We start from the raw sequence: 17,498 nt of genomic DNA on the forward strand, positions 1-17,498 counted from the left end.
AACTGGCTCCCCCCGTGGGGTGACGGTGCCGGCCCCATGAGGTTCCCCCTGCCCCCCAGGACCAGCCCAGGCTTACTGCAAGCCTCTGTCCCAGAGCAGAGCCCTGCACGCATGCGTACCCCTGCGCCATGTGTGTCCCAGAGCCGGTGCCCCCAGCCAGCTCCCCCCCATCCCGCACCTGCTCCAGAGCTGGACCCCACGCAACTGCATGTGGTCCACAGCCCCCCTCCCACCCACGTTCCGGACCAGGTCCCCCCTCAGGTGTGTTCCAGAGCAGCCTCCCCGTCCTTGTTCCAGAACAGACCCCCCTTTCACGTGCCCCGGAGCAGCAGCACCCCCAGTTCCACGCGTGTCGCAGAGCAGCCCGCCCCCCTCCCATCCCGAGCTCCAGGCGGTGGTTGCTCCTCCAGGCCGCAAGGGGGCGCTGCGCCTCGCGTCGCTAGGTCAGGTCGGCGGCGGGGCCGCTCCGCTCCTGCCGCCCCGCCCCGCCCCGCCCGCCGCCGTGTTTACATCCGCCGCCGCTTCCGTCCCGCCGCCGCTGCCCCTCCGGCCCCTTCCCCCGGCTCGGCCCGGCCCGGCCCGGCCCCTTGCGGCTGCCCTCCGCTCTCCGCGTCAATGCGGCGCCGCCGCCCCGCGGCCTGCCCCGGCCATGGACACCAGCGACCTGTTCACCAGCTGCAAGAAGGGGGACGTGGGCCGCGTGCGGTGAGCCGGGCCGGGCCGGGGCCGAGCTGTCAGGCCCGGGGCGGGGGGCGTGAGGCGCTGCCTGCAGCCGCTTTGGTCACCCGGGGGAAGCGGGGCCGGGCCGGGCGGGGGGCAGCCTGCCCTCGCCGTGGCGCGTTACGGTCTTGCGGCCGCCTCGGGGCCGGGACGCGCCGCGGGTCGTGTTTAGCAGAAGCCCTGCCCGGCCTCCCCTGGCCGCTGAACCAGCGGGCTCCCAGCCGCCGGTCTCTCCGGGGCAGCCGCGGTGCCAGGGGATGACGGGGGTGCGAAAAGGAGAGCTTGTTTCTCTACAGATAAACGCGCCTGGCTTTTCCCCCAAAGGAGTTGGGTGTGCGCTGAGTTTTTGCTGGTGTTCCGAGGGTTGTACGAGGTTTGCCTGTTTTCTTAAAATTCAGGCATCTGAGTATCGGGCGGTTGTTGCGTACTTCATTTGTACGAATGCTGTCTGTGGCAAACGTCCTTGCAAAAGTCTTTTCTCTTCAGCCGCTTGTTCTCTACTGTTGGAAACTATTTGCGTTGGTAGGAAGCTAGATCTCTGGAAAGTAATCATCATGGAAATGTTTAGACGCCTTGTGCTCTAGATTGTGGTAGTATCTCTGAAAAATACAGGGCTGCTAAATTTCAGGTCGAGTCTCCATCCTCATAAGCAGTATGGCTTAGCTGCAGTGATTTCAGATCAGGAGTGAGATGGGCTTGTTGTCTGCAGGGTGAGTGGATGTCGTAACGCAAGGGCCCAGAGTTTACAACAGACTCTTCTGCTGCGTCTCGTGGTTTGAATCTAAGAATGCTCTTCACCTCTTGATCCTACTTGATTCTTCCATCTCCCAACATGTGGATCTTCCCAGATAATCGGAATGAGCATCTCTGTTTCAAGGCGCTCGCTAATGAAGGATAAATGAGCGGAGGTCGATGAGGTCTGGGGAACATTGTTATCGGTTGTGTATTCATGTTAGATTAATTCATTGCAAGCAGTAAATTGCAGGTTTACTGTAGAAGGAGGGGCCCTGCAGTTGGCCTTGCAGAGGTTTAAGGTGAGCAGCAACAAGCGATAGTGGAGAAATGATTGGCCTGGGAATGCTGTCAAAGCAGAGGGGACAAATGGACCGCATGGGCTGAGTCGAAAGGAGCCGAGTGGCTTGGGATTTCGTATGTGGTCAGAGGAACCTGAACTTTGAGACAGGAAAGATGGAGGGAGTGAAAGGGGGGCCTGATGTGGTGGATGAGGAAAAAAAACAACTTGAGAATCTTTGTGAAGGCTGAGAGGGACTTTAATGTGTGATTAGGAGAGATGGTTGTTGCAGTAGTTGGGGACAGGCTATAACAAGAGCTAGGGTGTGTAGGAGATTTGTGTGCAAGGCAAAGGCTGGCTTCCAGGGGTGCCAAAGAGGGAGCTTTGGCAGCATTTGATATAGCCTAAACGTGCAGGACAAGGAAGTGGCAGGAATTAAAAGCAGTCTGGAGTGACACTGATGTTGTTACTTGTGGCAAGAAAAGCCACAAGCAGGGTAGGAGTCCAGCCTTGGCTTTGTAAACTTGGCCACTTATTTGTAAGCAGCCAGGCTGTGAGCACCGTTGGAGAATGTGAAGGTACTGCTGAAGTGCTTAGGCTTCTTTTGTGATTGCTGCCCTGTTAGGGGTCAGCAGGAGGTGGGTTTGATTCCCCTCTTTCCCCATGTGCACCACTTAAGATTGAAGGGAGCTGCCAAGCCATGCTGCAGAACGCCGTTCCTTGGGTTGAGGATTTGACTGACGCCCCTTCAGCCATGGCTGACAGCTCCCCCAGTCAAATGCAAGATCTTGTCATACTTTTGGAAGTTACTGTATAAACTCAGAGTTACATCTTTTGAAAGAGGAGAATATGACTGAGTGAGTAGCTGCATGAAGTTATAACTTTGCTCTCCCTTTTCTTCCAGATACCTTCTTGAACAGCGAGATGTGGAAATTAATGTCCGTGATAAATGGGACAGCACACCGCTGTGAGTCCTGTAGCCTAGAGCGCTGGCTGGGCGGGAGGGGAGGGCTTTCAGAGCTCTTTTGCTCTCTCTGCATCAGCAGTTAGGAGCACTGTTACAAAACGTCTCAGGTTCTGCTTTTTGGGAGATTTGGCTACATATTTCTGCTTCTCTGTGGGTGTTGTGCTAAATATGTCTTTGTCTCCCCATCGGACTGACGCTTGCTGTAGTAGTGTTCAGAAGGGTAGTTAATTTTGTGACCAAATTACCTGGATTAAGCAGTCTCTTCTTGGCCTGATTAGGCTTTTTCCCCCTCAAGTCTGTGGCATTCTAGCATGCCTTTTCAGGTGAAGGCTTGCTTGGTGAAATGCAAAGTGACTGTGGGATTGCAGTCTGTCTGGCAAGGCTGTGAACATGCAGTAGGTAGTGAGGAATCCCCATGCTGGTGTGAGGAGGGTGGTGTGAGTTTTTTACCTCCCCACATACCAATTCCAAAGCGCATTTGGACATCTGCAATATATTTAGACTGTGGAATAACTTCCCAAAGTCAAAGTAGATTAACATTTGCCTGCTGCAATGCATGTTACAGGATTCTCCTAGTTCGTAGGACAATTTGAGGTCCTTGTGAAAGAGAATCATGAAGGGCTTAGATTGTGAAAGAGAAAACGAAACTCATCGTAAGCAGGACTTTGAAGGGTGGATTTGCTGTACATCCGGTGTGGGTGCTGTTCCCTCGTTACAGCATGCAGCAGTCAGACTGACAACAAAAGCAGCAAGGAGTGTTTTTGAGAATTCAGTGGAATTGCTGAAATGACCTCCATTAAAATGAGGATGGATTTGGCAGCTGGTGGTGCAACAGAAGATGCTGAACCCAGATTGGGACTTTGAGATCTCCTTGCAGGACAGCATTGCCTAGGAGTGCTGGGGACAGATCCTGCTTAATCTATTGCTGGGGTCAGACTTCTGTGCTATTCGGTAGCAATTCCTCACTCCTATGAGGAGTCATCTTCTAAGCTTATCAGGGATGGCTCAATGCTGAGATCTGCATGCTTTGGTGTGCCCAAACACTGAATTTTGCTTCCTACTGTATCTCTAACTTTCTTTCTCTTGTTATTGTTAGGTATTATGCTTGCCTCTGTGGACATGAGGAGCTTGTACGCTATCTTCTAGCCAATGGTGAGCAAAAGTGTCCTGGTAATGGGTGCAATATCTTTCTGCGTACTGGTCCATAGGGATTGTATATCCTTCTAGCTGTCCCTTGTGGAAACAACTTATGTTACAACCAGCCATATAATCAGAGATCTCAGGCTGCAGTGGGAGCCCTGGACACACTTTCATGGTCCCTTTTGCAGGCCATTTGCTGCTTGAATTTGCTACAGGGAAGCTTTCTGTGATAACTCGAGACAGCGTGACTTTCTGAAATCACAGCTGATGTTTTTCGAGGGTGCATTGCTGTTGGGAGTATGCTGATGTCAGAATTGTCCTTCATCGGAAGATCTGTCTGTGTAAAACTTCCTTGTACTCTTCTGATAGCCTTGCTTTGTAAACAGGCTGTAAAGGTGAAATGCAAGGGCTTTTACTAACCTCAAACAAAGCAAGACAAACTCTCCAGGCAAAGCGCCTGCCCATTTGGTTCCCAGCACCCAAATTCACTTAGGTAGCGGTGATGTTCTGTGTTCTGGCAGAGGAATCAGAATGCAGAGTCAGATCTCAAAAGGTTCCACTGCATTCAGAGCATCTTAATCGACCACTTGTGTAATTCTAAAATAGCAAAATGCAAGTGCCCTCCAAATTTCTAGCAGAGTCTAACCTAAAGAGGCAGAAATGCTTTTTAGGCGGAGCTGTTGAAAGTCCAGTAAGTGATCGTACTCTTTGTACAGTAAGATTCTTCTTCCCAGAACACTGCTGGAGCCATGCTGAGAGGCTTATTACCAGGGTCAGTTTAAATGAGTCGTGACTTCTTCAGAAAGGGATTTTGCTGTGGGAGAACAACAGCTTTAGGTTATACACATGTAAGGGGAGCTTAGTTTTTGTAAATACGCTCAGTAGCATAGGGGATCACAGTGAAACGTCACCAGCCAAAAGTCATACTTGTTTAGCGACCATTCGGGGTCACTTGAGAAAGATGTAACTGCCTGCTGGCATGTACCTGCGATCATTTTGCAGGAGCGAAATGTGAGGCAAACACTTTTGATGGGGAACGTTGTTTGTATGGAGCTTTGAGTGATGCCATCCGACGTCTGCTGAAGGAATACAAACAGATCACGGCAAAGTGCATGAAGAGAGACTACTATGATGTCTTCCTACAGCGGTAAGCATATGAAGCAGCTCCATGTGCAACGCATTCTGTCATCCTTCCTTAGCTGTTAACCTGGATATTCAAGCTCTCCGTAAAGGGCAGATTTGAAAGGCAAATGATCAGTACCCTATCTCATTCCTGGGCGTGTAGAGCTTCCTAAGGGATGTTCCTTTGTGCCCTAAGGGATGACTTCCAGATATGTGTGCATTTAAAATATAGCCTCCAGTGACTGAGGCACAGACTCCAGAGCCAACAGAAAGGTGGTCTTTATAATGCAGAAGCATTAGACTGTCATCCTTGATTGTCAAACCAAAATCAGATCACTAAAACCACATCAGCAATTTAGGGTAATATGTCAACTGAAATTAAGTTTCAGGCCTGACGTGCTATAGCCTGTGAGCCGAAGTTTCCAGCAGTGATAATAGGTGTCTCATTTCTGAGATAGAGCACTGTAAGAAGCCTCAAGCTGACTTGTAGGGACAGTGCTCAGTTCTTTCTTTTTGTTCATTAAAATGTGTTAATTTTAAGATGTTTCTGAAAGTTGCCTGTCACACCTTGTAGTCTTAGTCTAGTGCTTGAAAAGAATCTAACTTGCTGTAGGAGTAGAGGACTACTGTCAATCTTTTCTTCTTGCTGTTTTTCTACCCTAGTAGTTCTGATGTTGTTACACAGACATGGAAGGGTTTTCTTGTTTGTTTGTTTGGGTTTTGTTTGTTTTGTTTGGTTTTTTTTTTTTTCCCTTCCCATTGGACTGACTTAAATAAAAAAACCAACAAGGTTTCAGCATCTGTATCTTCAAAATTGGAGAGCAAATAAGTCCTAAAAAGATCTGACAATCTTCCCATTACTACAGAGTCCTAATTTCTGAAGCTGTGGGCAAAGAGGGGAGGAAGGAAACTCATTTATCTGAGTAAAATCAGATTCTGCCTTTCAGGAAAATAGAATTTTGCAGGGTGATTTATCACTCCTCTGGTGAGTTTGTGGCTCACATGATGCAGGGTTGAGCGCACATGAAAACTAAAATATGCTGTTTTCATCTTCTCATTCCAAACTGACCTTGCGTTAAAATTGAAACAAAGGGCAACAGTAGGGGGCAAAATGTAAACACCTAACTGCTTCTATTTTGTTTTGGGCAAGACACTAGTAGGAAGGATGTTCTAGTGGCAGGAGACTGGGATCAGCATTCAAGACGCTGCTCTGACATCATCTCCTTGTGTGACCCCACACCTTTCTGTTCACCAGTCCTGCTCTCTAGAAGGAGCGTGATGCCTGATGTCTGCCTGATTCGACCTCTTGGGGATGTTTGTAAGGATATATGTGCAAGGGGTGATGGGCATTAGGAAACACTGGTGATGGTTGCCATAAACTGTAGAAGTAGCAATCTTGGTTTTTTTCCTTTTAAAGAATGAGGGTATGGGCCTGCAATCGTAAACAAGGCTTCATCTCTGATGTGGTAATTGCCTGTATTTCGTGCCTGTAACATCCTTCCTTCTTCTGAGGGTGGGTGACATCAAGTCCTGTCCTATTTGCTGCATGGTTAAAGTGTGCACGCTGGCAGTGCCCAGAGAGCAGGAAAGTTGCACCTTACTTTGTAGTGGGGTAATTCTTTTTGAAAGTGTGTGCTTCTGTAGGGCTTTTTGTCATCTGACAATTTAAAAGCAGGATTAACCTTTAGAGATGTGTTTGGGGGCAACTAGTTCCTCTTGATCTGTTCCCTGTGTTCAGGGGTTCACCTGAGTCAGGAAGGTTTCATTCTCCAACCTTCCTCTTGCACTAACGAAACTTCTTTGAGTCATTGGAGGGAGTGAGAGATCGCAGTCTAGTATGTGAAATACCAGCCCCTGCGCTGGCCTTCTAACTGAGCAGGGAGAGACTGCAATGTCCAGAGGTATTTGTTCATTTAGACCTAATTGTACCATGTCCCCCACTAGCTTTACTCCATTCTCTCCTTTCTTATTCTGCAATGAATTTCCCCTCTCTTTGTTCCTTACAGGTTGCTGGAGCAGGGTTACCAAAGCGACATCGTTTTCATTGTTCATGGCAAATCCTTCTGTGCCCACCGCTGCATTCTCAGTGCTCGCAGCGCCTACTTTGCGGAAATGTTTGAGACCAAATGGAAGGGGAAGAACATGATAGTGTTGAAGCATCCACTGGTGAGCAAGGCTGTGCTTCCAGCTCTTTCATGTCTTTTCCTGTTTCAACTGGGTGAGAAAAGTGAGTAGGAAGCACAGTTTGAGGGTTAACTTCCACAATGAATAGCTCCTGGAGCTCAGAACGACCCTAGTGAAGGAGAGGAGCTTGTGGAGGCACTTTATGCAGGGAAATAGCATCTTATTCAGATAACAAAAGGCTGTAGACTGCGTACTTCCCCTTTGTTCCCTCTGTCATGGGCTCAAACATACCTTAATTAATTGCAGTAGCAGGTAGCTGTTACCATCTGCCAGCTGCGTCACAACTCCTCTGTGGGATGAGTTGAGTCTGTCTAATTCCTGGTGGACAGGTGGTCTGTGGTGAAGACATCACCTCCATAATTAGCACTAATTGAGTCCCTTTTGTTGCCTTTGCAGCAAGAACTAAATAGGCCATAAGTGCATTCCATCCATTAATCACCCATACTCTGGCATACATTTCTATAGCTTGATTGTGGCTGTGCAAAACCTCTCGTGACAAACATACTTCCAGTTTCTCAGGACATTGCTTAATGTCTCTCCTTTGTCTTTGTATGGCTTTCCTCTCAAATTAAGAAGAATTGGAAATGTGTGCGACAGTGAAAGACTGGATTTTACAGAGCCTGTATTACAACTGTGTCTTTGGAGCACCTCCATTAGTCGGGTCCCGTCCCTAGGCACATGGATTAGTATCAGCTGATACATTTAAAGAGCTGCGTAAGCCAGGTGGAGTGGCAGCGTTAGTTACGCAAGGAGCAAGGAAATCGGGTGCAGTGTGTGAATTGCTATTTAAGTGGGGTTTTTTTGACTTGTTCAGGATCATGCTTGTATTCAAGCAAGTTTCAAGCTTGGTATTAAGTTCCTGGGAATTCTAAAGCTAACTTTCTCATGTTTTATTTTAGATTAATCCAGCAGCTTTTGTCTCTCTTCTGCAGTATCTATACACAGGTAAATAACTAACTGTTTAGTGTATGCATTCGTGGCTGGTGGGCAGCTATCTGTGCCTCTGCCATAGTACTGTTTTGGTGGCACAGGCTTGCAGACAGCCGTGTTTGGGTGCATGAGTTGCCAACACATCCTCTCTGCTGGCAGAAAAAGAGAATGTGAGCAATCCCCATCTCTTCCAAGTTGTTTGTACCTTTTGCCAGTTGTTGTCCTGCCAATAACTATACTGTCAATTAAAAAAAAATCAGCTTGAGTTGATTGGTTGGATGGATGTGGAGAATGTATTTTTAACTTAAGGAAGGTAAATCTGTCATCTGGTATAACAATCCCATAAGCTGGTGAAAAGCCAGGTTCCCACGTAGGACATTTTCAATCTGGCAGACCTGAGCAGTGCATGCTGAATGATTTGACTACTTTCTAATATTTTTTTCTGAACAGAAGTTGATCCTAAACCTTCTATGAAAATGCCAAATGTTGTATTGTAGGCATGCTAACTGCTGAACTATTTCAGGCCAGGAGGTGGTGCCAGAAAAAAACTGTATCTTCAAGGCTTTCCTTCCCCAGTCCAGTGTTTTCAGAAACGTTCCTCACCACATTTTCAGTAATGGTAACAGATTCTGGGATGACAGCTCGTGAGCCTGAAGTCTTTTCTTACCCTAAGCCAGATAGCCAATGGTGGCAGTCATGCATGCTGCTGTTGTGCTGCTCTTCTGTTCTTTTCTGAGGGAATTAGACATCTTTTGTATAAGCCTGTTTGCTCTTTGGCCTCTTGAATGAAGCTGTAAGGGTAGACACCGGAAGGTGGGAATGTGAATCAGATGCCAGACTGAGATTCATCGAAGTGGTGGCAGTGGGGTACCAAGTCTTAGCTTCTTGGACTGAACTGTAACTGGATGCTGAGAAGTGAGGCAGCATGTCTAATTACTGAATTTCTATGCCATCAAGTCTTCAATCCCTGATTTTGCCATTTTTACACCTAAGTGGTATGGGTTAAAAAAGCTGGCTGCATTTCTTCTTGGCAGGTCGTCTTGATATCGACGTTGAATATGTAAATGATTGCAAGAGGTTAGCCAAGCAATGTCGGCTGCAGGACCTCATAGATGATTTGGAGACCAAATGTAAAAAAGTCTATGAATTTGGTAAGGATTTTACTTGCTGTTGTCTCTTCTGTGTCTGTGTGTCCTTTCAGGGAGAAAGAAGAAAATGTGATGGTGCATGTTTCGTGGTGCTTTTGGGGCTTCCAGAAAATGGTTCTGTTTTGGAATTCCCATGTTTGCATGATAGTTTTCAGTCATGGGCTCTCTGTAGGGCAGTTGTAGTGGTTTCTGACACATGTATGTTTATAATGTATATTGAATGTTTTCATTATAGTAGAGCAGCCATGGCAGCAGGACTTTGCTGTGGTTGCCAGACATTCAGTGGAGCACTGTGGGGTATATTGGGAAGTGCCTTTCAGCAGAGAGCTTGTTTAAATCCCTGGGGAGATATAATATGTACAATTAAAAGTCCTTTTCTGCATTTATCTGACCCCTAACCAAAGTAAAACATTTGATAATTGGCTCAAAATGAATGCAGAGAGACATATTACACTTTTTTTAAGAGCAGAGTAGTATTTCTGAAAGCATGTGTGTATTTGTAACGCATGTATGTGCCAAACCTTAAATGATGCAATCTTCTTTTTAAGGGCTTTTTGTTATCCAAAGAGCTTGTGATCTAATCATGACATCAGCTTATTGCACGAAAACCAACGGAGTTTATCTCCTTAATTCAAGCTAAAGGACATGTGAATAAGAATCAAAACAGCACAAGTAGGGCAAAGCGGTGTTAGTCATTAAGTAAAAAAAAAAAAAATCTGGTAACAAAACCTTCAGGCTGAAAGCATCTGATTCTCATTTCATGCTCTGAGTTAACTCCTTTACTTCAGTCAAATTAATTTTGGTTTGAGAAGAGAATCTAGTTTGTAGGTTTTACAATAGCATCTTCTTCCTTGATCTGAGAGGTAAGGGTGCAGCTATTCTACCTTTCCCTTTTGAATTGTGAGTTCTGATTATTCAGCCTCCTGAAGTTGCAGGGCTTAACAGATAGAGGCAATACTCTGGCTCAAGAAATTCCTCATCTGCAAATCCCATGGAAGATACTGCCATATGTATGTCTCTCCTTAGGCACGTGCAATAGTTTGTTGGTGGTGGGGTACTAGGTTACCACAGTACAGCTGTTCCCATGTAGACCAGGGTGGAAGTCCCTATATCATGGAAGCTGTATCATAAGTCTTACCTCATCCGTGTAAGTACAAATGTAAGCATGCATCTGAAGAGATGAGTGCACAAGGAGATGAATGTATTTCTTGGTTTCTTGCTACAAGTAGTGTAAGATATCAGTTTGGGTGTTAAATAAGTGGTGGAAAAGGGGAGTGGTGGTGAATACTGTGACTGGAAAATGAAAACTACTCAGACAATGAGGTAACAGAATTATCTTGTGGCATCTTTTGATATCAGAGTAATCCAGTGAGATGGTAAAGATCTCTTTTTCCCCTCCCACCACTGTTTTTTCCTTATTTTCTTTTTCTTTTTTTCTCCCAGGGTCTAGCTAAGACCCTGGAGGTGACCATTCCACCTTAATACATCAAGTTAAAACCTCATATTAGATTGTGGGAGGAAAATAAGGTGGATAGTTTGCTAGCTGTCTGAAGCCATTGTATAGTATGTCATTGGCAACCTAAGGATCATGAAGTCCAGTGGTTAAATTCATGAACTGCAAAAACGCTGACTTCTTGGTGGGGTTCGAAAATGAAAAATGGTGAAGCAACGTTTCAGCTTGCTTGGATGTTTCAGATACAAGCTCCACTTGCAAATGTGATGATACAAACTTCCTGGATGGCACCACACAAATCATTTAAATTCTGTGTTCTTTGGGAGGGAGCAGTTGTTCTTCATTTCTAAGGTCTGACAGAATCAATGGGTGGTGTAAAGCACTGATGGAAGTGCTAGGCTTGATTTTATTTATGACAGGTTGGATTCAAGTGAATAGACAGAACTGCTGATAGATCTGTTAAATGTTTGTTTCTCATAACAGATCTCATGTGGAAGCCAGGAAAACTTGATTCTCCAGAAAATAATACATATAAGAATTATAGAAGTTAAAAATTGGGAAAGATCTTAGATCACATCATGTCTGGCACTTGACAAAGCATTGCTGTTCCCTCTAGTGCGTTAGGTATCTCCGCTTGTTCAAAGTGCTTTCTGTGGAACAGACAGCTGATTCAGGTCTGCCGAGCAGGGTCATGTCTTGCATCTGTATTATAAAGTTGAAACGTGCCTAGTAAAACAACGTGAACTCACGCCTGTGCAGCTCCAGTGGATAACTGCAGTCTCTGCAATCGCATTATCTGGAGTTAAGCAGCATTTCAAAAGCACTTAGTATCTTGGCATGCACTGACAGTAGTTTAGGAAAACCCTGGAGAGGATGACCCAGTGCCTTCTGTTGCACCTGAGAGAGACTTCAGTGTGAATGCTTGCATATTTTTCTCCACATGTATATTGTGGCTATAACAAGAAAAAACTGTTGCAGTATTTGGAAGAGGTCAGACAGGGTTTGTCCAGATTAAGCCATAATCCTTCCTTTAGAAGTGGAGGTACTTGAAAATAAATGTTCTGCAGTTATTTCTACAAGTTTTAGGGCAAAAAGGTTGAGAGCAAGGTTTGTGATGCTTGCCTTCGTAGCGGAGGCACTGAATCTGTGGTTATAGCTAGTCGTGGCATTGGGAGGAGGATGTATAAGGCAGGTATCTGAGTGTGGCATCATTTTGGACAGGTTTGGGAGTTTGGTGGGGTTTTTTGTGGCTTCTATTTTTTGTGGTGCATTGGCTCAATTGAAACAAAAGACTACAAAGAAGTATTGAGCAGTGGAAACAAAGGCAGCTGATGAATTTGTAGGTGACGTTCAGTGCTATACAGCTGGGCTAAACTGGGAAGAAAGACAAAATCCTCCATTCTCAACTGTAGTTGGGTTATTCCCTCCAGCTCCTTGCATTGTTCATGTTGCTCTTTTCAGAAAACCCTTCATTCCTACTTCTTGCAAGAAGGTGATGGTCCCTGCTGCTTGCTTGCAGCCAACAGCTTATTCCTGTTACATCACTTTGATTTTTATTGTTTCTGTCAGGAGAGAGTTGCTTGTGATACCAAATGCTGTGCTCTTGGATTTGAGAGATGCAGTGTCTGAAATGTCTCATGATAGATGTGCTTCTCAGACAAATCACTGTTCTTTCATGTCACTATGAAAGTGCACAGATGCTTTCTAGATCCCGAGAGGAGAACTCTTGACTACTGCTTAAGACTTGCTGGGTCCATTAGCGCTTACAGAGCCTGATTGATTTGGTGACTGTTATAATAGGCACTACACAAATATAAATGATTCTCTCTGCCGTAAAGAATTTCTAATTGCACAGTGAGAAATTTCCTTCTCTCACGCAGGTCTGTAAGTGGACAGGGCTGTTAGAGAAAATGTACTCAGTCTTGTTTGTGTTGGTGTCAGGTATCCTCTTGGCTTATTTACCCTGGAAGTCATCTATCTGAAGGTACCGTTTAGTGCTAATAGAGCAGCCTGTCTCCTTGCTGGTGTCTCCTTGCTCCGTGTGTAGCAATGATGGTATCTGACTGTCTTGTATTGGTAAATTATCCTTCCATTTCCAGTATCTTTCTGGGATATTCAGCCCACTTGAGCTACAGTGGTGGCATATCTGAAGAGTGCAGCAGTAACGTGGACGAGGGGGTGGAGAACTTGTTTTGTGGCACATCGTGGTCTTGTTTCGCCCACGGCCCAATGGAGTCATCTGATGGAGCTCATGTAATGCTGTGCAAAATGTCAGGAAAAATGAGGTCTCAAGGTGGCGTGATTCACCTGCGAGGGGTTTTAATGCGGTGAATCATGCCTGTCAGAAATTCTTCTGAGCGCTTCAGCGTGGGGCCGCTTAACTCTTTTGTCCTTGAGAGTTAACTCTGCGTCTCTCTGGCTCCCAACAGCATCTCGAGCCTTCCTCACCACAACTTTGCATTTTCCAGTGGTGCTCCGTGTGTTTTCACATGCTTCCCTAGATGTCAGGGACTCTTGAATGTCTTACATGCTCCAGTCCTCACCCCAAAGCATGCTGAGCTGAAAACAAACCTGTGAACTGCGGGAGGGAGGTGGCCAGAAAGAGGAAAGGCTGCGATGGCAGCGGTATTGTAACACAATAGCTGGGCGTACTTTGGGGTGCCACTCGTTTGAAGTTAGGGGGCTTGGCTTCAATGAGCTCCACAGCAACTTTGGTCATAGGAAGACCACAAAAGTATGATCGTGTATTTTGCTTCCCCATATCAGGCTGTTTAATTGTGTAGGCTGGTAGGGCAAGACAGGAAGATGTGCTAGGTCTGAAAAAGGCAAAAGAAGTTGCCATCTTTGTATGGTTTATTTGATCTCTTTGGTGGTGGTAGCAATGCTTATTTAAGGTTTGCAAACAACACAGGCACACTCAGGAGTCCAGGTGTTTGGGGGTCTTTGTGCTTTGCAGATCTACAGGTAGAGAGTAGAGGCTGGACTCAGGTGCACAGAACTTATTACCTAAACAAGAATAAAACCCATTGTCCCCTGGAGTGAAGTTAGGATGGCACAGCTGAAATGGGACCCATGAGAGCGCAGGGCTGAGCAGAGAGGCATGGAAGCAGCTTTGTTTTAACTGAATATTCCCTGGCATAGGCTTCACCTTAGGTGACACTGTCAGTGGTCGGGGTGGTCGGCTGGGGAAGGCATTGTATGAGCGGCTCCTACAGGGATCAGGGGCAGCCTGATCAATGGTCCTCGACTATAATTGATGACAAGGATTGCAGAGAGCAAGCTGGGCTTGAAATATGCCTGTGGCAACTTTGTGTTTGCCATGGTTGATATTCCAGCACGAGGAATTAAGTGGAGGTTTGAGGAGGGACAACAATACGTGCATCCCCTTCCAGCCCTGCTCCCCAGCTGTACTGAGGGGTGCTGTATGCATTTTTACATAGAGGAATCACGTGTGTTTTGCAGTAAAAGCTAAACAGCAATAATACTGATTTTTCCTGGAGTGTCTGTCTTTTCTCTTAATGGGAGGGAATCTTTGTAGAGGAATTTAGGCATCTCTGCTCTTTTGTTTTTTTGCTTCTTCCAGTTTCTTCCAAGCCAGGGACCTGTGTGAAAGTGCTGACGATTGAGCCCACAGGTAATTGCCGGCTGCAGGAAGATCTGGCTCTCCTAGCAGACTGCGCCCTGCCAGCTGAACTGCGGGTAGGGAGCATTTATACTACTACTGGTCTCTATGGGGCTGTGATATGTGTTCACATGTGTTCAGTTGCATTTTCTCCATTTGAGTTTAGTGCTTACTTGTTTGCTGGCGCTCCAAATGCTGAAAGCCTTTTATTGCTTGGAAATGCTGTAAAATTGTTTAATGAGGGTGTTAGTGCTGGTCCTTTCCCTTGGATTTTTTCCCCCAGCAGGGATCTCTGTGAACAAAACCCTTGCCATGCAGTTGGTGGGGATTTCCCCATTGACAACAATGGGACAAGAGTTGGCCCCCAGTTCTTTTTCCTTCTCTTTGCCATCCTTCTGGAGTATCAGAAATGTTTTATCAGCGGTCATTGGTACCTAAAGAGACATATAGGTGGAAGACGGCTTGCTGGGCTTGCTTGCTAGGAACTGACACCCTGCAGTGGAGAGGTGCTTTCAAACCCTGAAAATATTTCCAGCAGAAATGTGAGTCCCTCTGAACCGAATTTAACCGAATTGATTGGTAATAGATTTGCATTTCATAACTACGTCTTGTTGACCCCTAGAAATAGGTTGATGATCACTGTGCTAAAATACCATCGGTATTATTAGTTAGGCTCATATATGTGGATCTTCGCTCCCAGTTGCAGGAGAACAGGATAAATATTAGTGGTCTTCATTCTCCCTGCATCTGTTGTTTTCTGTAATATCAGCAGATTCACTCTGCTCTTATGTCTGTCCTTTTTTTCCTCTCTCATACCAACCACTGAATTGAATAACATGAACTCATTTTAGGTGGCTGCTGTCCCCAGAGGTTGTATGACTGAGTGATGTAGCAAAGTTTATTGCCTTCTTTTTCTTTTTGTCCCCTGCCGAATAGACCAGCCTGGTGCAGAGAGCGTGTGTGTGTGTGCATGGGTAAGGTTTCTTACCTGTAATAAGCCAGCATGTTTTGTGCTGGCTTTTGGCAGACATATTCCTCTGAGTACTGAGCACTTAATAGAGGGAGTTTTTCTCCATCAAGTTTCCATCTACCAATGCAGAAATCTTTCCTACGTAATCTGCCTCCCTCAATTAACTGTGCATTTATTTGTGGCTTTCAATATGCTTTTCTGTATGTTTGCAGGCTTTAAAGGGAGGTAATACTATAAGTAAGCCTCAGATTTACCTCCCCAAGAATTAAAAAAAGGATCGTGGGCCCCAAAACAGGGAGATTTACATAAATTTTAAGTCACTTCACAAATAAAAAGAATGCTTTCTGTTTGGTTGCTTGTTCCCAGACCTTGACAGCACACTCCTGTCGGGTTAAGCTTTTCTTCTCAAGGGTTAGAAACAATTCCCTTTTAATTCTTTTGTGCAGAATAGGAGCCGGAAGGAAAATATGAAACTTGGAATAATACAATCATCTGACAGCACTGTGAATGCCTCTGTGAGCTGTGGTTTTCTTGCTATATTCATAGATCAGAATGAAGGCAGTTACAGCAGCATTAGACTTGTTATGGCGGTAGAAGTGAAGAGGGCACGGGCACACGCTGGTTCACTGGAGAATTTGTATGCCATGCACAAACGTGGGTGCTTTGTTTAAGCCTGATAAATTCTAAAAGATTCCCATTTTTCTCAAAGCTTTTTATCCTATTGCCATTTATATCTCACCCTAATGTTTGCAAATTGTTAAATTCTGTGAATTGGGCATCTTTGTTCTGGGACAGAGGAATCGCACATCCTCTTTCTCACAGGGTTTGATGCCATACAAGGAATAGTATACAAAATATGTAACCTAAAATGTCAGGGACAACTGAATAGTCACGTACGAATATCCGTGTTCTCGAGAGAAACATACATTTTTTCCAGTCTATGCAGAACAAAATAGGTATTTGGCTTCTGGATAAAAGCCAGCATTTCCAGAATTTGGCCAGAGACATTCTGAGCTGCTGCATGTCATGTAATGCCATATTACATGAAATGGGGATGTATACAACTTCTGTTTCACTATAAACAAATAATTTGCATGTAATGTCTTTGATGCTTGAATGATGCAGAAAACTATGCATCCCAATTTCATAGTTTAGTAATATGTTATATGACTGAAACAATAATTAGCATTTGATATCCAATCATAGTTCATTATTAGTTTTTAGAGTGAGAACTATCTATTCTTTGAACTCTTAAACATATTTATAATCTTGGTATCTTGTTTCTCATTCCTGTTTATATTTGAAAGCCTTTTCTCTTTCAGTTTTTAGAAGTGTGGTTGTTGTTTCTATTTTGTTTTAAACTAGTAACGGCCGGAATTTTTCTGACCACAACAGCTGCTTCTTTGGTTTGTTGCAATAAAATTTAGCAGTGACAGATTTAAGTAAAATACCATCAAAAGCCAGGCAACTGTCAAAAACCATGTGGCTTTCAACTGTCTGTTGGCCTAGCTCTTCATCTCATGTCTGCCAGGTGACCTCTGAGTTAGGGACTCCAGGGCTTCCAGTATATGAGACTGTAGGCACATCACTTCCTTGTAGCTGGTTTTTCATTACCTTTTAACCGAAATCTTATTTTCCAAGCCAAGATGAAATCAGACTTAAAAGGATCAGAGTTTGCCATGAAATAAATACTGTTCTCTCCATCTGTATTGACATTTGGTGCGGCTGCAAAAAAATGTGACCATTTGTCACTTTTGGGATAAAGCTAAATCTTGTAATGTGTAGAAAGAACAATTGGAAACAAGTAGGTGGGTTCCTTCTTGTCTGTCTCCGCACCTGTGTAGTGTGGTTGTCCGTGGCGGTTATTCCTGTGCTTTGCTTTGCCCATTTGGCAGAAGCAGATTAACTGAACTATTTACAACATGCTTCCAATTGTGGTTTGTTTTTTTTTTTTAATCCAATCCACTTGCATCAGGTTATGGGCTGATAATCTTCTCTTGGATCACTAACCCCTGTATTTTGTGTTGCAATTTATTTACAATTTTCTTGCTGAGATAATCTGGCCAAGGTACAAATTGCTGCCACTGATTTGTTTTGTATGTTTTTGCCTCCAGCAACATTTCTATTTAAGTGCTAGTAGCAAATTCGTAGCAGCAAAGACGTGGTCCTCCACATGTGACGTCTGGAAGATCCTGTGAATGTTCGAGCAGTCTTATGCTATAGAGGTGTT

At 45.0% G+C, this 17,498-nt stretch overlaps 1 protein-coding gene across 3 annotated transcripts in view; it reads left to right on the forward strand.

Annotated features, from left to right (window-relative positions):
• Positions 1-492: 492 nt before the first annotated feature.
• ABTB1 (ankyrin repeat and BTB domain containing 1) overlaps positions 493-17,498 on the forward strand; it is a 29,172-nt gene continuing 12,166 nt past the window's right edge. The window contains exons 1-8 of one of the 3 annotated variants that reach the window (XM_075158892.1): positions 493-705; positions 2,637-2,699; positions 3,796-3,851; positions 4,842-4,986; positions 6,968-7,127; positions 8,045-8,090; positions 9,110-9,226; positions 14,260-14,375. In XM_075158892.1, the coding sequence (XP_075014993.1) occupies positions 650-705; positions 2,637-2,699; positions 3,796-3,851; positions 4,842-4,986; positions 6,968-7,127; positions 8,045-8,090; positions 9,110-9,226; positions 14,260-14,375 (759 nt within the window). In that variant the 5' untranslated portion in view covers positions 493-649. Of the gene's footprint in view, positions 706-2,636; positions 2,700-3,795; positions 3,852-4,841; positions 4,987-5,873; positions 6,280-6,967; positions 7,128-8,044; positions 8,091-9,109; positions 9,227-14,259; positions 14,376-17,498 lie in introns of those variants that run through there. The other 2 variants (XM_075158893.1, XM_075158894.1) reach the window with 2 other exon arrangements.

This window comes from Calonectris borealis, chromosome 10, assembly GCF_964195595.1.
Source record: "Calonectris borealis chromosome 10, bCalBor7.hap1.2, whole genome shotgun sequence".
Lineage (NCBI taxonomy): Eukaryota > Metazoa > Chordata > Aves > Procellariiformes > Procellariidae > Calonectris > Calonectris borealis.